The following is a 21,366-nucleotide window of genomic DNA, read 5'->3' as shown; positions in this document are numbered from 1 at the left end:
CAGTTAGAAGACTGCATTGTGGACTTATCTTCCCAATTGTGCTTTTCCCCTAAGATTTGTATTATTGAGACAAGTGTGATGGTACACACCTTTAACCCTAGGAGGGTTAAATCAGGAGGAAGAGGCAGGAATATCTCTTGAGGGTTTTTCCCCTTTATTATTATTAATATTTTACTAATTGGTTATTTATTTATTTATTCAAATGTTGTCCACCTTCCTGATCTCCCCTCCACAACCCCCCATACCATCCTCCTCTAAGGAGGTGCTCCCCCACCCATTCACCCTCCACAGGACCATTGATGCCAGATAAAGCAAGCCTCTGCTACATATGCAGCTGGAGCCATGAACCCACCCATGTGTACTCTTTGGTTGGTGGTTTAGTCCCTGAAAGCTTTGGAGGTTCCAGTTAGTTGATATTGTTGTTCTTCCTATGGGGTTGCATTCCCCTTCAGCTCCTTCAGTTTTCCCCCCAACTCTTCCATTGGGGTCCCCAGCTCACTCCCATGGCTGTCTGTGAGTATCTGCATCTGTCTTAGTCAGATACAGGCAGAACCTCTTAAGGGGACAGCCATACTAGTCTCCTGTCTGTGAGTACTTCTTGACATCAACAATAGTGTCAGGGTTTGGTGTCCAAATTTCTGAGTTTGAGGCCAGCCTGATCTACAAAGCGAGTTTCTGGACAGCCATGGGAGTGAGAAAGAAAAAAAACATGTCTTGAATAACAAGCAAAAAAATTTATATTGTTGTATGTGTATGTGTCTGTGTGCCACGTGTGTGCAGGTACCAGCAAAGACCAGCCAAGGAAGGCATGGGATCCTCTGGAGCTTGAGTTGCTGGTGGTTGTGAACCACACAGTGTAGGTCTGGGAACTGAACTCTGATCTTCTGCAAGAGAAACAAGTGCCTCTAGCCACTCAGCCATCGCCAGCCCTGCACAGTCTCTACAGTTCTAGCCAGGACCTCAGTGTTTTTCTGGCAGACAGGAATCAGCTAACCCAGAAATGTCATAGAAAAGAAATGAAGCTACTCTCCCTCAAAAGTTGAAAAAAGCAAACAAGATCAGATGGAGGGCTCACATCGGCGCCTCTGGAAGTGCATTTACAGCACAGTGGTTAGGACTATGGTGTCAGCAAAAGGACAGAACAAAAATGGGGAACCAGGAAATGTCCCACACAGATGCAGCCAGCTGATTTCCAATGTGGGCAAAAACAATGGGTATCTTAGGGTTTCTACTGCTGTGATGAAACTCCATGACCATAAAGCAAGTTGGGGAGGAAAAGGTTTATCCACGTTCACTTCCACATTGCTATTCATCACCCAAGAAACTCAAGACTGGAACTCACACAGGGCAGGATCCTGGAGGCAGGAGCTGATGCAGGGGCCATGGAAGGCTCCTGCTTACTGGCTTGCTCAGCCTGCTTTCTTATAGAACCCAGGACCAGGGATGTCCCAATCCACTCTGGGCTGGGTCCACCTTACAGCTGGATCTCATGGAAGCATTTTCTCAACGGAGGCTCCTCCCTCTCTGATGACTCTTGTCTCAAGTTGACACACAAAGCCAGCCAGCACAGAGGGTTAGAGGAACAGTGCCTGTGTGTAGAACGTGACCCTTAGCACACCTCACACCAAAGGACGAGTCGGGACTGCACAGGTGTGTGGAACAGAACATGTGAAAGGCAGTCCACTCTACCTCAAGCAACACCGGCAAAGTCTGTTTCCTCAACAGAGCAAAATACCCAAGATGGAGCGCTTCTAAGAAAGCAAGGCTCATTTCTCTCACCTGCTTAGAGGCTCCGTTGGCCTGGTTGCTTTGGGCATGTGGCACATATAACAGGAAGGCGTGGCAGAGGAGGGTTACTCATCTTGTGGCAGCCAGGAAGGAGGACGGTAGCTGGTTCCCGACACCCCCCTTCAACTATACACCTACAGTATGCTAACTTCCTCCTTCTAGACCCCAGCTCACAGTCCAGCCATTGGCTGATGACCACCTGTCAATTCATGAGGCTCTGGGAAACACCTGCTACAAATGATAACTGTCTCCAAAGAACAAGGGAAAAAAAAAAGAAGTCACGATTCATCAAAACTTTCAGCTTAGGACTAAACAGACCAACCCAGAGATAGGGGAAAGAGAGTTGTTTCCAGAATATTTAGAGAGTTTGAATAGGATCAGCAAGAGGCCAGAGAGATGGCTTAGTGGTTAACGCTTATGTGTGTAAGCAAGAGAAGCAGGGTTCTGACCCCCACGGCCCCATGTGCCTGATAGTTATCCGTGATTCCAGCCCTTAGGAGGCAGGGACAGGAGGCCCAAGACAGTCACATGCTCTGGTGAGTCCCCAGAGTCTGGTTCCTGCTACTGTCTCAGCAGGGCTGCAGGGAGGTATGGTAGTAGAGTGTGACGTGAGGAAGAAGGAAGAGGGGGACCCCAGAGACTGCACTGAAGCAGCTCTGGCAGTGTGGTGACATTGTAAGGTGATAGCTTCGGACAGCCACGCCCTGTACAGGAACCCTACTGTGGCTCCAGTGGTTATGGGTAGAAGTTGGTGGAGTTCCTCAGACAGACTAGAGTTTCAGGAACAATGGTTCAGAAGTCAAGGTCCCAGGACAGGATACTGCAGGCCTATGAGGCCCTGGGCAGGGCACCTGTCTGAGGAAAGGTTATGGGGACATTGTTATTGTACAACTGTCCCAGGCCACTCCTCAGGCCTTTTCTGCCCCAGGTCTATGGCTTTACTTATGATGTCAGTTGTATCCCTTTTTATGTGGCTTTTCCTGACACCTGTTCTACGTCCACACCTCCTTCCTTCCAGTGGCCAGCAGCCACATCTACTGCCATCTTTGGCTCTCTGGGGCCTTTATCTTCACATCTACTGTTATCAGTCTTCCCTTCTAAATCTGTTAGGGCCAACACCAGCCTTTCTGTCATCCAAGCCAACCAGGCCCTTTGGGAAGTGCTAATGGCTGTGGATGGATCCATAGAGAACTGGATGGGGGCGGTGGAGGGTATGTAAGCTGGATGGAAGGACAGAAGGATGGATGACTTGATAGGTGGGTGGACGGGTGGATGGATACATAGAGTGATATCCTGAGGGGGCTGGGTAAATTAATGGTTTCATCAATAGTGTATGGTCAAACGAGTATATATGCAGACAGCTTTGTTGGTGCACAGATAAATGGATAATTCTGTGGATGGATAGATGGCCAGCTGTTCAGCTTTATAGCTTGATGGATGGATGGATGTGTGCCTGGTGGGTGGATGGGTGGATGGATGGGTGCTTAGTAGATGGATGGACATATGAAAGTATGAATCATCAGGCAAGTGCGTGACTGTGGAAAGATGAATAGTTGGATAAACAACTGGCAATAAATGGTAGACGTTTAGTAGCTGGGAGGGACTTTGAACCGTGAACCTTTTGCCTGCCTATGGCTGGGTTGGCCAAGTCACATTCAGGATAATCCAGCATTTGGGTCACACCACAATCCTTTGCTCAGAAGCTCAGACATTCATGATGCCCATGATGCCATCTCTGCAGTCCCTGTGCCCATGGGGGTGGGATGGGGGGAGACAAGCAGAGACTGCAGTCACCAACACATGGGGAGGTCTTGGAGTTCTTCCTCCCTCTGCCCCATCATGATCCAGGGACACAACCTCAGAAAGAGCAGCCAGATGGACTCGGTTTTTTCTTTTTACAAAGACTTTATTGTCTGACATGCTTGACAAAAAAAATTACAGCCACAATCAAGTTATGCCAAAATGATTGAGGAGCAGGCCTCCATCTTTCAAATCTTGAGGACTTCCAATGAATTTTCTCTTCAAGACAGCTGCCTCTACAGCTTTTCTTCTCCACATAAAAATATGCCGCATTCTGAAGATGCCCTAGGAAATTTCTTAAGTTTATAGTTCTTGGTCCACATAGAAACTGCAGAGCTGAGAAAGCACAAGGGAAATGTATTTTCTCTGCCCCAAACACGCCGTGCATCTGAGGCACCAAGGAGAGACCTTGTAACTGTCCCACACACCATTCCCACAGCTCTGTGGCCTGTGGGGCACAGTTGTCTTGGCCAACATAGGGCACCAAAGATGGCCTGGGAATGTAGCCTCCCACAGTGAAGCCACAGGGTCCAGCTCACTCACCTGCAGAGAAAGATTTGGGAGTGGGTCCCACAGGATGCTGGGATGCTAGGCTTAAAGCTCAGAATTCCTTATGGTCTGATGGACTCTCCGTTAAGAAGGAACGAGAGCCGGTTTTGAACAGGACCCTTCCAAACTAAGTGAGACCCTCCACCCAGGCCCTGCTTTGCAGGGAGAGAACTCCAGTGGTGTGAGAACTCAGTGAGGGTGTGAGGCCAGAGATGGAGGTCCAAATCTCATTGCTGCCCCTTCTGTGTTGTGTATCCTCAGGCAAGCGACCTCTCCTCTCTGGCCTCAGTGCCCTCACCTCTGTAACAGGGCAAGAGTACCTACCTTGCAGGAATGTCTGTAGATAAAGCAAAATTATACTGAATAAAGATACCAGGATATCTGGTCTCCAAGGGTGGAACCAGGCCCAGCAAGTGAGGCCCTCGTGTCTGATGCATGACATAAAGGGTGTAAAACATCAAGAGTCAGGACAAATAATTCTATTTTAGTGACCTGTTACTAAGAATCGAAATGAGTGCAAAAAGAGTCCACAAAGAACAAATATCAGCATTTTAAATAGACAGCGACGGACTCTGCCTCCCCCTGACTCAGGGCCTGCTGGCTCTGTCCCCTGCAGATGGCCTCACCCAGGCCTAACTCAAGAAAGGCTGCAACCAGAGGCTGAGTTGGGAGTTGCCTTCAGCACCCAGGGTGGCTCTGTCACTGCGCCACCTCCTGGTTATCAGTGGTACTGACAAGCTTCCTGGAACCCATGGAAAGGAAATCAATCACATGAAGGATGGATGGAGCTCATTGTAGACACTCACAATCTAGTTAAGTTTGGAGGAGCACTCGTGCCACACACATGGGGCATGTATATGACCAGGCACAAGGCCTCAGCCCCAGAACCTTGGCCATTGTGATCTACAAAGTAGTGTGGTCCCAGAGGATCTAAGATGGCCTCACTGCGATGAGTAACCAGCAGGTTGGCCACCCAGAAGAACAAAGCCCGCTCCCCTGCCCCCAACAAATCCAGGTTCCGAGCAGAAGCCGGGGACACTCAGCCATTGTCCACACTGGCAGCAGGGTCCTGAGGAAGGACTGGGGGACTAAACCAAGCCATCTGCTCTAGGCCTGGCCAGGGGCTGTCGGAATTCCTGAGATGTCCCTGAACACTCCCAAGACCCAAGCACACGAGGAATAAGTCTATCTCCTTTCCTCAGCCAGAGAAGAGCTGCCTGTGCCCAGGCCATACATCCCCCCAACCTCGGGGCTCACAAGCCACCCAGACACACTTGGGTAGCTAGACATCTTGTATAAAACTTCCCAAATCCCATCTGAGAGCAGTGGCTTCTCAAAGCTAGAGGGCATCAAACCGAGCTTCTGTCATTTCCCAAGTGAGACAGGGCTGTGAGCGTGTTAGGCCCTAGAACGAAGGAGCAGATGCACACACAGAAAACAGAAATGAGCCTGGTGTCCCCTGCGAGGCTGCAGGCGGCAGAAGGCTGATAAAGGCGATTTCTTTCATCCCAAGGATTCTACTTGTTGCTGGCTGGTCCCATGACCAAATGGACTGTCCGGACTGTTCTGCATGGGAGGAAGTGGGTTAGGGGATCCAGGCTCTTGGCCAGACATACAGAGCTGACTTGGGCAGGCAAAACTGGAGTGGGTAGCAGTCAGGAGTTCCGGGGTGTGGGCAGGTCAATGACAATGGGGGGATTCACAGGCTGATAGTTCACAGTGCACACGGACGCGTTCACATAGGTGGTGGTTCCGTCCGCCATGACGCCATACCCTGGAAAGTAAGCACACACCTGTCAGACCATTGTCTGGAACTTTCTGGTGGCTGAGGCAGCTATGGGTGTCCTGCTATAGCGGGTGGGACGTGTCTGGGGCAAGCTATGACAGCTCTCACATTTGGGTCTTTTTATCTATCAAATGGAAGTGGTATGTCCTTCTGAGCCTGCCAGGAGGACCAAGTGAGGTTAATGCCCAAGTACAGGGCTTAAGCCTGTGCACATCACAGGAAAAGCACATTGCAAGTTGTCACCCTCATATCTTCCTCAGCAGGTGCCATCATCATGGTCTCTATGACCGCTGTCAGCATAGTAGATGTGACCAGGTATAGGCACCTGATTTCTACAGTCCACCTGATTTCCACCATCTCATCACATATGATCAGGTGTGTTCGTGTGCTATGTCCACAGACTGCGCCACCACATCGTCATCATGGCCTCCATCACTATCCCATCACTGTCATCATCCCCATGGCAAGACACCATCAGCATTACCAACATCAGCAGCCGTGCTATCATCAGTATCACAATCCTCATCATCATCCCTAGCACTGCTATCATTAACATGATGTCATCATCCCCTTGATCAATGACATCACCAACATCAGCAGCAGCAGCATCAACACCACTGGAGTCTCTGACACCATCCCAGCACTGCCATCATTACCATGACATCATTGCTGCTGTCATGGTGGCATCATCATCCCCATGCCTATTATCAGCACTATCCCTAGACTACATCACTACCATCCTTGTTGCTATCCCCAACACTGCCATCATTACCATGACATCACTATCATCATGATGACATCATCATCCCTATCTATAGTATCACCACTATCAACACTACCACTACCACCACATGACCATTGTCGGCAACACCATACTATCATCTCTCCATCAACACCAGTCATTACCCTCCTTGTGACATTCACCACAGCAAGATCTTCTTCGTTACAAGCATTGCCCTGCCATTATATCACCACCATCCCCACTATCTTCAGAGTATCACCACCATCATGCCACCTTTGTCACCACTATCATTACCACTGTGATCCTCTTTGTCATCTCTGTTCTCCTCACAATCACCACGGTGACCACTGTCACATTCCTGTCTTCAGTCACAGTCCCTCTCCACCACCTCTGCTTGCTGAAGTCCCTTCTTCTGGCTCACACTGTCTTCACACCAGAAAGGACACTCTCCCTTTCCTCTCTGCAGCACCATATTGCCGATACAAATATGCACGGTGTTGTTTGGGTCACAGGCATCCTTACATAGGTTGTCCCTGAATGCCCACAGGAGAGCCCAAGAAGTCAACCAGCATTATGAACTCACTGCTCCTGAACTTCCCCCATGAGCTCCAGTGCTCGCCATCTGAGAGGTCTCCAGAGACAAACATACCCCACTATCCTGACTCCCAAGAACAGCGCTCAGAGGTGCTCAAGACATGGCTAGAGTTTATTGACTTCCAAGTTATAAAACCCTTAGATGAATGCAGCCTGGTGTCCCAGGGACCCTGGCCCAACCACAGACAGAGCAAGCAGACCAGTAAAAAGCAAGGATTTGCATCAGATGTTGAAACGGCTCCGGGAAGAACACCTGAGGGCTAAGAAGGTAAGCTGACAAGCAAGGGTGGGCTGTCGGGGGCAGTGTGGGCGGTCAGAACTGTGAGCCCCCTGCCCACAGTGTGGCCATCCCCACCACTCCAGTGAGTTCACCAGCTGCTAGCTGGCAGCATGCATGTGAAGTCCTCTATGCATGGGCCACAGAGGTGGGCTATTTCTTGCAGAAGTCGGAGTGGGAGCTAGTGAGCAGGATTTAAGGAAGGCAAGCAATCCCTCTGAAGGGCCAGTTAGAGGCACGCCACGTGAGGTTCCCTCCCCTCCTGCCCACCCACTCACCTTCATGGATGTGGCCAAAGACGTGCAGCCGTGGCTGGACTCGCCTCTGGACCGTGTTGAGCAGCTCCACGCAGCCCACGCGCTGCATCTTCTTGGGGACCCAGTCTAGAAAGCCTGTGTGGGAAGACGAGGCATTGAGGAGGACCTCGGGCATCTTGCACCTCGGACATCTATTAGCACAGACTCGGTGGGACCTGAAGTCATGCAACAGCCCCAGCACAGATCCTTTCTCCTGGTGCAGTAAGCTCTAGAACCCTGCCATGCCTCAGAGAGAAGCCCCGTCACAACGCAGCTCCTGGCGGCACAGGCTCTCTTCCATGACAGATCTAAGAGACTCTTCTATAAGGGCCCATGGGAGGCTGGGCACCTGGTACATGTAACATGTAACTGCTACAGCTCTCAGCCTGTAGCTGCTGCGGGGGGCTGTTTGGAGCTACTCGTTGTAAAAGGGCAAACTGAGTCCACAGTATCCCAGTGGCTGGAAGCACCATGGAGCCTCCATAGCCTCGGAGGGGAATTTCCCATCCAGAAACTTTCTCTAGGAAACCCCACAGAAGCTGTGGCCTAGCTCTGTCAGTGGGCGACTTGCCTATCTGGCGTGAAGCTCTGGGGCATTGTGGACGTGACAGTATATGGCTGTGATCCCAGCACAGGAAAGGTAGCGGCAGAAATCTCATGAATTTAAGGTCATCCTTGGCTACATCAAAAGTTTGAGCCCAGCCTGGGATACACTGGGGAGGGGTGGGTGCACAGAAGCACGAAGCTCGTTTCCTTGGCTGAGATGCCGTCTCGTGGTGCCCACTGTGTCTGTTGGCCGCCAGCCTCCCGGAGCTGCCCCATATGGTGGTAGCTTATTATCTCTCCATGGCTACACAAACGAAAAATAATCAATGACGAGTGAGCAATCAGGTTTCAGCCGGCCGCTCTCTGTTTGGGTGGGTGATAGAAGCTACGGCGCTGCCGGCAAGGCTTGGGGAGCCTCAACTCAGTGTGCCCAGCAAGCTTCACCACAAGAGAGGTGCTGAGACCCAGAGCACAGCCAGGCAGGGGGAAGAGGGAGGGGAGGGAAGGAGACAGACATGCAGTGGGTGGTGAGCAGGACGGGGCTTCCTGGTAGAACTAGGTCCTAGTCTCCACAGCTCCTTCACAGCTGGTTCACAACTCTGCGCCCTGCCTTCATCTAATGGGCAGAAGTGCTGCCCTAGAATCTGAAAGCACACAGTCCCATCGTTATTTGGATGGATGGATGAATGGATGGATGGATGGATGGATAATGGATAGATGGATGGATGGATGGATGGATGGATGGATGGATGGATGGATGGATGATGGATGGATGGGTGATAGATGATGGATAAAGGATTGAGAATGGATGAAAAATGATGGATGGGGGAGGATGGATGGGTGAATAAGTAATCAGAAGAGCAGAGGAGCAGAAGTGGGGAGGAAAAGAGGAAGTAAGGGAGGAGAGCAGGAACTAGAGTGAGAGGAGGAAGGCCACAGAACCCATGTGGTTCAGGTGAAACTGAGGAAGGACTTGGCCCATTGCAGGAGGGGAACAAGCCCTGTCACCTGTTGTGCTGTCCCAACAGAAGCCCCAGCCTCAGGGCTTCCTCCACTGAAAATGAGGCAAGAGCAGGTACCCAGGTGGTGAGGAGGCTATAGTCCAAGATGCAAACAAGATGCAAACTTACAGACCATCAGCATCATGGGAAAGGGAGGGAACTGGGAGGCAGGTTAGAAAGAAAGCAGAGGGCCAGGCTCTGATGATCAGGCCAGCAGAGGGTGGGCTGGGACCAGCTGGGACCAGCTGAAGCAAGGCCAGCTGGGGCAGGCTGGGGCAGGCTGGGGCAGGCTGGGGCAGGCTGGGGCAGGCTGGGGTGGGCTGAGATAGGCTGGGGCAGACTGGGACAGGCTGGGACAGACTGGGACAGACTGGGACAGACTGGGGCAGGCTGAGAGGCCTTAGGCAGGAAGCCAGTGCATCCTAGAATGGGCAACAGGTGAGCCACAGCCTCAGATCAGACCAGAGGAGGGCTCTCCACACAGGAGCAACATTGGGAGGTGGAGCCGTCAGCCCTGGTGACATTGGCTTGGTGAGAGTGGCACCCAGCAAGTTAGACCCAGCAGACAAACCCAGGGCTCCTTGTGTTCAGTCCCAGACACCCCATCCTTCAAAGCCCCCAGTCCAGGCAAACCAGAGACTGCAGCTCTTACCCAGTGGCGGCCCATGAGTTATAAGGATGTCAACTCCTTCCGGGATGAGATTCCACTTCTCCAGGAGCGCTTGGCCTCTCGGGAGGTTGAATCCCCAGCCATAGAACCAGGGCTGCCTAGGAGAGAAGAGGGATGCTTTAGGGGGTCTCAAGAGCATGGCACAGTCACAGAGAAGGGCACAGGTCACAGAGCTAAGCAGCCATGAGGGCCAGCTTGACATCTGGGAGCTCAATCCCAATGAAACTGGGAATGTCTGGAGGACTTCTGTATTCGCAGCCAGCTGCTGTGGACAGAGCCAGACGAGGGCAAGGCAGACCCCAGGAGCAGACGCAGCCAGGTGGCGCAGGCAGCTCTTTCATTTGCCTACTACCACACACTGCGAGCTGATCAGGCCAGGCATTGCCCCGATGACCCCTCATGGGCCCCAAGTTGCCACCTGAATCCTACCCCCCAGCCAACATGGCTGACACCCCTGCCTGTAAACCCAGGGGCTCTACACTGATGACAGCCACCGACACCCCTACTTAGATTCCCAGGGGTTCCACAGAACTCCCAGAGGACTTCGCTAGGTGTTACACAGGAAGGGAAGATGCCCAGATGACACAGGGTCAGTGTGTTGCTCAGACCCAGACCTGCTGTTCGTGTCATCAAGCTTGCGGTGCTGGACCCGGGTGTGTGAAGGACGGGGCAGGGGGCACCCTGGGTCACTTGGAGAGGGTCAAAGTTCCTTTTCCTGTGTCAGACCCCAGCCCTGACCAGCTCTGGTGACTTATGTCATAGCCAGCACCTCAGACCTCAGACGGATGCTGGCCCCTCCTCACACAGACCTCCAGGAGAGCTTGCCAGAGCCGGGCAGTGCACACCGGCCACCATCACCCCAGTCCTGACTCCTTTAGAGGCAGCTTGGTTCCCCCTGCTTCCTCTGCCCACTGGAGCGCGCTCCAGAGCCTCCAGTGAGGAAGGTGGCTCTGTCCCTGGGCCAGAGGTGGCCATGATTCTTATTCCAGGTATGTGAAGGGAGAACCAGGGACCAAGGCCCAGTCGCAAAATGGCCACCTTTTCCATAGGGTTCCCATACACGGGAAGTGTCCATCAGGGGACAGTGGCTAGACTGGAATCAGCCATTGAAAGAGCAGGGCGGGGCAGAGGTGGCTCAGTCGGGAGCCTCCTCCCTCAGACATGCCCACTCGGGCCTGCTCATGCCCATCCTGCTCCTGAAAGAAACATCTCTCTCTCTCCCCCCCCTCTGTCCCTGTACCCCTTCCCTCCCCTCCCCCTTCCCTATCTTTCCCCTTTTCCCTCTCTTCCCTTTCCTCCTCCCCCTCCTCCCTTCCCCCTCCTCATTTCTTACCCATCCTCTCTTCCCCTTCCCTTCCCCTTCTCTCTCCACACAGCTTTAAGGAACCTGGAGCCAAACTTGCTGAGGTTAGGCTGGCCCACTACCTGGCACCTGTGTGTGACCTGGAACAAGGGGTGAGTTTTAAGAGTTAGTGTGACCGTGCCCGACAGATGCGGGAGTTCTCAGGAGCCCTGTGTGGGGAGTTCCGAGGACTCAGGGCTCTGCCACTGCCTGGCCATCCCGATCTCCTCTGTCACCTTTACCTCCACTGCCTGTCACCTCCACCACCACCTGCATCACCACCACCATCCACATCAGCACATCCATAACCACCATACATGGTGCGACCGTCACCTCCACAGCAGCCATTACATCATCACTTTAACCACCACCTCCATGAGGCCATCACCAATGTTGTGTCTGCCTCCACGATCTTCCTCATCTCCGTCACCACCATCACCTTCATCATCCTTTCTCATCGAAACCACCGTTATTACCACCATCACCATCATCTCCACTACCACCATCATCACCATCACACAGACACCTCCTAGGTGCCACCCACCAAGCCTGGGTGTCAGGCTTTGTCTAGAGCAGGGATTTTCAAGTTGCATTTTTGATGGTTGGCAAGAGCATTTCTAGTAAGGATGCAGGAGAGAGGTGACGTCAGAAGAGCCGCGAGCAGGAAGAGAAACTTCAGCTAGATAGTTTTAACTAAACCATGCCCCCACCCCTGCCCCAGTCACACACCCTGGCCACAAGGTAAGGTCATTTTCTGTCATGGCCCTGGTTGGAACTGGCAGCTCCTCTTTACGGATTCCTTGGCTTGTGCCTGCTGCACCCTGGAGAACCGGGCCACTCGATTTCTGAATCACCATCTAGGCCTCTCAGAGCTGTGCAGCCGAAGCTGAGGGAATAGGGGTGCGAAAGGCCACAGCAGCAATGGAAGCCACTCGGTGTCCTGCTAGCAGAAGGACGGGCATGTCTGGTGGTGTTTTCCAAACACGGGCTTCATTTTTCAAAAACCCAATCAAATATCTACATGGCATGACAAGGTTTCATCAGTACAGGGAAAGGGACCCGTTAGTTCTCCTATGCAGGGCATAAGTTTCTGAAACACAGAAGATATCCCACGGACCCTGGAAGCCAACCCAGAGTACCTCTGCAAACCAGTTTCCCCTCAGCTCAACCGAACCTCACTCACTCACGAGGGAAAACTGAACACTGACTCTCCTGTGGGGATACCCAGAGGAACTGCTCACCACAGGACCACACAGCACCCCACACAGAGCGTGGTGGGGAACTAGACCTCAGCAGGGCATCTGGCCCTGAACTGTTCCCTCCCAACACAGGCGGGCTCCTGCCTTACTCCTGGTCAGAGCAGCAGTCAGTAAGACGTCAGCTCTTGAAGGTCTGGGGTCAGCCATACTGACTCTGCCCCAGCCTGGCCCTTCAGCTCTCCCAGGCTTGACCCTGAGAGCAACTTCTGTGCCCTGCTAAGAGCAACATGGAGGAAGAGGGACAGAGAGGACAGCTGGAGGGCCTCGGAAATATTTCACACAGGCAATGCCCCCAGATGCTATTAGCTACCATTAGCATTGAGAAGCAGAGGGAGGCAGAGCCTGCAGGGAAGTTTCTGGAAGATATTTCTGAGGTAGTTTCAATAAGGGCTTTCCCTGGGCATTGGGCAGACCAAGGTGGCTGTGCCTACCAGAGGGCCTGAACAGACTCCAGGGACCTGACTGAGGTCTTTGGGTTACCAGGGCCTGGGCAGAGTAACCACCACTTCCTTCGGGCCCAGGAGACAAAGGAGGTGCCATCTTCAGTGTACAGTCTGCACTGGAGCCTCCAGTGCTATTTGGTAGTGCACTGATCTGCTGTCTTCAGTGAAGTTTAGCTCTGTGAACAACCACAGTGACCAGCTCTCTAGACGGCTCTGTATGGCTGCCTGGCATTTCCCAGGAAGGACACACAGACACACTGCCCTGGCCCTCACTGCCACCTGACTTTGGAACACCACCGTGAATGCGCAAGCCGTGATGTTGGGGTGCCCAAGAGCCCCTAGACCAGCTTCCACCATGACCTAACACCTGAACCTGGCTCCACGTCCACCTGCCACCAGCCTCACGGTCCAAGGCATCTCTTAGCCATGGAGGGAGGCCCATCAGAATTCCGACTGAGCCGAAGGCGGCTTTATGTCCTGAATCTCTGTCTTTCTGTTCTAAAGTAACCATTGGAATAATTTTCTTACAGAATGATAGTTGCCATGGCAACCGGAGCAAATTTTCCTTTTCTGAAACAGATGTCTCATTTAGTTGAAAATTAGAATGTGAGCAAACCCATGGGAAAAATTAATTCAAACTTTAACAGAGCACTGAATACAACGTAATCTCTGCGAGGTTAACCCCTTAACAGCTTTTCTGTGTGCTTCTGCTAACCTTCAGATCAAACCTAATTAGGCTCGCTTAGCCAATATAAATGACCTCCTCATAGCCAATCATTACAGGGTCCCCCTGAAGCGTAAAGTTGGGTTCCCTGACAGCTGACGGGGCTGCAGACACTCCTCTGTAGCAAGCAGCTGAATCGGAGCCTGCCTGGCCTGAGTTTCTTCTTTTCCAGAGCAAGTGTTCAGCCCCAGAGTGGGCGTATTCCCCAAGGTTCACCTGGGGCAGAGTGACCCTCTGGTTGAACCCATTTCCTGGCCCTAGAGTGTAGGGTAGTGGGGGCCCCAGGTACTCCTGACCCCTAAGTGTTTCCAGGCCAGAGATCATGCTTGAGAGCCGACCCTGTGGGGCATGGAGGGGGCATCCACAGAGGGGCAGCTCAGGGGCCTCTCACCTGCCCAGGGAGATGCCTGTCCTCATGGTTCCCACAGGCACAGATGCTAGGGTATAGTGCCATACCTAAGTGACACAGCCAGAGTGCAGCACTTGGGTACCCAGAGCGCGGCTCTCTTCCAGCCCAAAACGATAAAAATAACCACCTTCTATGTTAACATCCTCTGTATTTAGTTGCTCGGTTAACCCTTGGGCAGAAACTGCTGGGAGCTCCCCATTCAGACACAGGAAGTGTGAGCACAGAGAAGGCAAGCACTTCTGAGCAGGCACAGGAGCAAAAAGAGTTTGGGCCAGGATCCCAGACACCTGCATCCTGTGCTCAAGCTAATGGTTGACACGGAGAAGCCCCTGGGGGTGCCTGACCGGCTCTCTCTTCCACAGAAGCTTCTTGCCTGAGCAGGTCCCACAGGCTCCCTGGGAGGATCCTTCCGCCTGGCTGATCAGGGAAGAGCGTGCATCCATCACAGCTTTCCTGTGGTACCTCCGAATCCCTCCATGGCTCCCCCACAGTCTCCAGGAAAAAAAAACACAGTCGTGGTGGCTTGGCCCACAGAACGCTTGAACCCACCCCAGTTGACTCTCAGACAATCCAGCCCAGGTTCCCCTGAGGTTCCCCCGACAGCCTGACTATCGCTATTCTGCTCCGTAAGCAGCCAAGCCTGTGGCTATCCTCAGGCTTTGTCCCCTGCCACCCTGCATCAGAAGTGCTAACTTCTCACCCACGGCTCGGCTCATGCTCAGAAGGCCCAACCCAAAAGCCATCTCCTCCGGAAGTGTCCCCCATCCCCTCCCTCCTCAGGCTCAGGCCCCTCCTCCTCCCCACCTTGATGGTCTGTCTTAGACTTCTCTAGCACAGGTCCAGTGCTCGCATTTGCCCCTGTGTCTCTTATACCTGGCAGAGGGCTGAGCCAGGTGGCCCCCAGGGAAGATATGTCCAAGAAGTACACAGATGAAAGATGAAGGCAAACCGGAATAAGCCAGCAGGCACTCTGCCTGGCTGTAGGCATGAAGAACTTCTGGATTAGTACCCTCCCCTCTGCACCCTCCAAGGGGAAGTCCCGCCCTAGGACCTGCCAGTCAAGCTCCAGAATGACAACTCTAGCAAGGACCCCAGCCCCTTGCTAACCGCCCTCACCCTCTCAGGAGCCAGCCCAGGCAGCAGAGTGTGCCTGCTATGCAAGGAGGAACCTGGATCCCGGTGTCACCACCCGCATTCTGGTGCTCAGAAAGTTCGATGTTGGGGGATCCTCACGACATGGCGAACTTGGATACAGAGGGCTGGACTCCTGGTAGTGCTCCTTAGATAGCATAGTAGCCCTTTGCAGGAGACCTGCCCCAGGCCTGCTAACTCGTTCCCTCCTCTTGAGGGGCTCTGGTATCTCACCTTCCCTTGGCGGCTCAAAACCAAATAGTTACCCAGGCCTAGAAGCTCGTGCAGCTGCTGGTGAGCTTTTTAAACAGCTTGCCCAGACCCCACCCCTGTCAGGCCAGCTTACCTGTGGGATGCTCCCACTGGCCCCCTTAAAGACAGGCTTTCCTGAGCCGCTCACAACGGGGCCCGCAACAGCACAGCTAAGCAGTGTCTCGGATGAAACTGCCATTTGTCACTGGCCCCAGAACCCCAACTAGGCTGTAACCCCCTTTTACAATAGAGAAAACCGAGGCTCAGAGAGACCAGAGATAGGACCACAGCTCCAAAACTCAGGGTCGACTGCACAGCGTGGACCTCCCACCTCTAGGGGACATCCCCTCCTACAATGGCAGAAGCTTAAGCCAGCTGTCTCCTCTGCATCCCTGGGTGCTGGCGTGCAGAGGCCAGGGCCTGGGGGAAGTGGGCAGGTAGTAGGCAGTATGGCCCAAGGCTGGGGTGAGCGGGCAGGGACCCACCAGCTACCCAGTGTCTCACGCACCCACTGGGGCCACAACAGCAACCACCAAGTCAGCAGCAGAAGGTGCAGTGCTGCTGCGTGGGTCCCTTGTCATTCCTAATTAATTTTCCCCACCCTTCCAATATGCGGAATCGCTCATCTTTTGTTTTGCTGGGACTCTGTGCAGAGACAGCAAGTGATTCGTCTCAGACGTTAATCTTGGGTGGGAGAGTGAGCAGGCGCACAGCAGCCTGCCGGAGAGGACAGAGCAGCACAGAAGCAGTGGCTGGGGATGAGAGGCGAAGATAAGGATAGGAGAAGGGGAAAGAACCGTGTGTGTGTGTGTGTGTGTGTGTGTGTGTGTACAGGCATGTGTGTATCACAAATGTGCAAGTGAGCTTATGTATTTATTGAATATTTACATATATGCTAGTAGGCCCTTGTGTGTGTTGAATGTGTAAGCGTGCACAGATATGTGAATCATCAGCTCAGCAGTGTCCAGAAGTCGAGGAAACTTCCTGTTCAGATGCCATCATGGACATGGTGTGTCAGGTCTGGGATGCTGAGCACCAGGAAGGGAAGGGGAACGTGAAACAGCAATGGACCCGCTCGTGGCTATCAGGCAGGGTCTCTGAGGGCCTGAGCTGTGTCCTGTGCTGCCTTTTCCTCCCTGGGAAGAGGACTTAAGCCTAGCCAGTCACATAGACAGCTCCCGGAACAGACAGGTGGCTCCTGACCACATGCAGACTACAGTCAATGACAGACAGTACTAGGTGGTGTCGCTGACCATCCCCATGGAGAGAACGGCCTCCTCTCTCTCATTTGTACAATAAGACTCAGCCAAAGGAGGAGCAGGAGCTGAAGCCCAGCCTATTGTGATGTCCATGGGGACCACCAGAGAGCCAGGGCAGTGTCATGGGGAGGCTACCCACACCAGCCCCAGCAGAGGGACCCACATGCCTGCCTCCTCCCAGGTCTGAGATCACAGCCAGCCTTTCAGCATCCCTGTACGTGCCCAGCTCACTGGTGACACAAGATAGCCTAGTCCTCTCTGTCGCATGAGGACACAGATCAAACAGAGCAGGTGGATGAAGCCACTCAGTGCCTGTCTGGGTCCCGAGGAAAGGAAGTCTTGTCCTCCATTGCCTGAACAAGCTGTGAAGGTCATAACCTCAGAAAGCTACCCAAAGATGCAGGGCAGCTCAGGACAAATGGTGTATGGGGACTCCAGGGGAATGGACCTTAACATTAGTAAGACAGCAAGAGGCCACCTAGCCATGGAAGAAGAAGAAAGAGGCTTTTGACAAACCTTCCTCAAGCTGGACCCCCAAGGGCTCCAATAAAAATAGACCACAAAGCTCACACCCCGACTCCAGCTCAGGCTCCTCTACCAGAAACTCCGGAGTCCAGACCTCCAGCAACAGGTCCCTAGCCCACAGTCAGGATGCCCCAAGCCAAGACACCAGCATAAGGTGGGTCCTGCTGAGTGTACAGACTGAGGTGAGGAACTGCTACACTGGGTGGGCTATGCACCCAACAGGACTGATGTCTAACAGAGCTTCCCAGAACTTACTCTGAGTCTCAATAGACATGACCCAAAAAGACAGTCTAATACACAAACACACACACACACACACACACACACACACACACACACATACCTCGCACAGCAGAAAAGTACCACAGATGTGGTTTATGAAGGTTTTGTTAAGAGAAAAGGCAAGGGTCGTACCAGGAGCTGGATATTAGGTCCTGGACCTGCCCATCACTCACACAGGACCAATGGAAGGTCCCAAGCCCACACACAGCGGAGCGGTGGGATATGGCCAGGGCCATAAGCAGGGCTGGCTAGACACAGTCAGGCTCACTGCGTTCCACCAGCAGGCAGCCATAGCTGACTCTGTAGACGGCCAGAGTGATAGGGGCTAGCTCAGGGTAGCAGGATGCTCTAACCCAGGCAATACTCTAGATTCCAATGCCCAGGATCTTGAACCCATTCTAGTCAGAGGAAACATGCTTTATCCTATGCTCTTCCCCTGGCGAAAGGCATTCAAGTAGCACCTTGGTGTAGCTGTCGTGGGAACACAGCGCCTCCCTCCCTCCCCGCTCCAGGTCCCCTGGATCCTTGTGGGGACTTCCATCATAGCAGGGCATCCGCCTCCTGAGAGGCAGAACTGTGATCTCTAAAGTGAGAGAAGAGTGGGTAGCTCACTAATTGTCCCGGGGACTGTGGTAGGACACACATCTGCCACACCGACTGGCTTTCCCTGAGCACCGTCAGAGTCAGACAATGTTCCCGGGCTGCTCCATTCCTGCCCCAGGCTGTGCAACAGGCCTACTTAACTGTACAAAGTCGGAGAAGAGGACATCAGAGAGGACGTGAATGCCCACCCCCAGCCTGCCCCCAGAGGCCACCAGGCACTCGCTGTTCCGCTCAGCTCACAGAGTGCTGTCTGCAGCTATCAGCTATCTAAAAGAAACCTTTATCAGTCATGCTCTCAACATGGGGGGAGGGAGAGGGGGGCGCAGCCAGCCAACAGCATGAGGAGAGGAGCCGCCAACTGTGTGCCAGGCAATGTCTCTTCTCTATCTCTGTGACACAGAGACTCCCTGTGTCACCGGCACACAAAGCCACAGTTCTGACCACAGTCATACTGCTAGCACTGGCATACCAGGCTGGGTTCTCAGTCCAGGCTTGCAGAGAGACCAACTGTTCCCTGAGGCCCTGGATTCTAGAAACAAAAGAAGTCCCCTCCTTAGGCCTCAGGGTCCAGCCCTGAAGGGAGGCAGACCAGCCAAGCACAGAATACTATCTGAGTCCAGCTGCACATTGGGGTGCAGGTCCTGCAGCCCCGCAGCCCCGCAGCCCTACAACCGCTTTCCGAAGTTCAACGTCTCAGCAGGTTTAGATCCCTTCTTTCAAAATACCACAAGTAATTAGAGCAGATGGGCCTGCTACACGCCAGCCCCGCTCTCCCCCTCACTCCCTTTTTTTCTTTCTTTCTCTTTCTCTCTCTCTTTTTTAAATCAAGGCCGTTTTTAGTTAAATGAGAACAAAAAAATGCATCCAAAACCCATAAATGAATAGGGTATATATGCAGGGTTTTAAAAAAAAAAAAAAAAGAAGAAGAAGAAGCAGGATTTTGCAAAAGCTGACTCTTCCCTCTTCCTGAAGTTACTTCCACCCCAGAGCTGCCCTGAGTGGAGAACATATGCCCGTCTGTAGTTCTGGGGCCCAGCATTTGTGTCAAGAGTCCCACAGAGTTACCACGTGCCCGTGAGGAAGGCAGGGTTTTCCCAGATTTTTGCCCCGTCTTTACTCCCCAGATGCTGGAGAGCTGGCTCAGGTCAAAGGCACAGGGAAGCAGGCATCTGGCTTCTGTCTGGGGGAAGGAGTAAGAGTGGGCAGCAGCGTGGTGGGCCAGGAGGTGGCACTGTCAGGCCATGGTGCTCAGAGTAGGAACCTAGGGAGTGAGGAGTTGGTGATACGGGTCAAGAGGGGACCGCAGAAAGGTGCGCACACAGGCAAATAGTCCAGGGAGGAATGGATTCCCTGCTGCTTGGAATTCTCCCACCTGTGCATTCATCCATTCGAGAAACATTTATCAATATACGCCAGGTGCCAGGTCAGGCTTTGAAGTTAAAGAGAGATTATGTGTAAAAGAGGGAGGCTTCTAGTCTCAAGTGGTCCGGTGAGCAGAGGTGATACAGAAGAAGCCTGTTGTTAGGGTGACGTAAGACACTCCCGTCCCATTCGGAATGAACTGGTGGCATGAAGGACTAGGGCAGACCCAGGTCCTTGTGGAGTCAAGATGGCAGACAAGAGCTATGGTGTCCACCAGGAAAAACACAAAGTGGAACCACACACACACACACCTCACTCACACCAAGTACCCCCATTCCAAGTGGCTCCAATGCCCAAGCCTGAAGAACCAGCAATATGGTTTTGTGGGACAAGGGGAAGAATCCCCATGACCCAGACAGCAAAGACCCCATCAGCAGGACGCAGGAAGCACTTCCCAGGAAGAAAAGTGCCAAGACCCAAATCCAGGCCTTCTGCTCATCTCGCTGTTCTGTGAGTGAGAAGGCAGAGCAGGAGGAGAAGGCCATCTGCCAAGTGCCAAGTGACCAAGGACCCATGTCCCACCCAGAACACACCAAGCCTCTCTAGAAACCAGTAAGAATGAGAAAGAACAGAGCTGGCCAGGGAGCCAGCCCAGTGGTAACGGAACTTGCCTAGCATGTCTGAGACTCTGGGTTTCATCCCCACACACCTAAAACCAACCAAAAGACAGACTATCCTTGCCCCCAAATAACTGACTAGGCAAAAGACTTGAGTATTTCAGAAAGGAGGAATGTAGGCGGCCAGAAACCATGGAGAGGCTCCAAGGCTCACGGCAGCACCAGCACCCGCCCAAGAGTGAGGAAAACCTAGAGCCTTATGGTACCAAGTGTTGGCAAGAGTACAGGTAAGCAACTGCTGGCGAGGGACATCGCTTGGCAACACCACTTTGCTAAAGAGATTGGAAGGCTGGAGAAATGACTTGGCGCACGAAGCCCTTGCGGATAGGAGAGGACCAGGGGTTCAGATCCCCAGCAGGCACATAAAAGCAGGGAGCATGTGGGGGCTACCTGGAGTTGCGGCTGGCATGCGGACCCCTGCTTGCTTATTCCCCATGACAAGCAGATCACTACCTGTTAAAACCATATAGGCCATCTAGTATGACAGACTTCCAGCTCTGAAGTTGGAAAGGACATCTGAACTCCACACATCAGCCAATAAGTCCAGGGAGAGAGAAGAAATAACCTTACCACTGTGTACTGGTTAGTTGAATCACCAACTTGACAAAAATCATCTGGGAAGGGAGTTGCAATGAGAGGCTGACTGTAGGGGAGGCGGGCTGTGGGTACGTCCGTGAGGTTTGTCGCGGATCATCTGAACTCAATAGCCATCAGTCACCTTCTCCCACCAGGAGCTGCGCTGAGGGCAGCGGATCAGTGCCCAGAAATGGACTGTGTCCACCTCAAACCCTAGGACACAGTTGTTGGGGAGGGTTCATCCCTCACAACTCACCCAGGTCTGGGGGAGTCCCTAGCTAGGCCAGGAGGTTCTGAAGCTATGAACACATTCTTAAAGGCTGGTGTATACCATTTCCATGTGTGTGGACACCAGCCACCAAAGGTCCCTTCTTCACCAAGACACCTGAAAGGGTAACGCACCTACCCTGAGACCTCATGACACCCTCACATTTACTGGCCAGACACAGAACCTTGGGGAGGCCATTGGGCTT

The 21,366-nt window shown here is 53.0% G+C and overlaps 1 protein-coding gene across 2 annotated transcripts in view; it reads right to left on the bottom strand.

Moving 5' to 3' along the window:
- Positions 1-3,707: 3,707 nt before the first annotated feature.
- The window catches only part of Mpped1 (metallophosphoesterase domain containing 1), a 62,637-nt gene continuing 44,978 nt past the window's right edge, over positions 3,708-21,366 (bottom strand). For both annotated transcript variants that reach the window (XM_052160771.1, XM_052160770.1), the window contains 3 exons: positions 10,032-10,147; positions 7,815-7,928; positions 3,708-5,911 (listed from right to left, as the gene is read on the bottom strand). In XM_052160771.1, the coding sequence (XP_052016731.1) occupies positions 5,793-5,911; positions 7,815-7,928; positions 10,032-10,147 (349 nt within the window). In that variant the 3' untranslated portion in view covers positions 3,708-5,792. The remainder of the gene's footprint in view (positions 5,912-7,814; positions 7,929-10,031; positions 10,148-21,366) is intronic.

Source organism: Apodemus sylvaticus, chromosome 17, assembly GCF_947179515.1.
Source record: "Apodemus sylvaticus chromosome 17, mApoSyl1.1, whole genome shotgun sequence".
In the NCBI taxonomy this organism is placed as follows: domain Eukaryota; kingdom Metazoa; phylum Chordata; class Mammalia; order Rodentia; family Muridae; genus Apodemus; species Apodemus sylvaticus.
The sequence above is the reverse complement of the archived record's forward strand: the minus strand, read 5'-3'. Positions and strand labels throughout refer to the sequence as shown.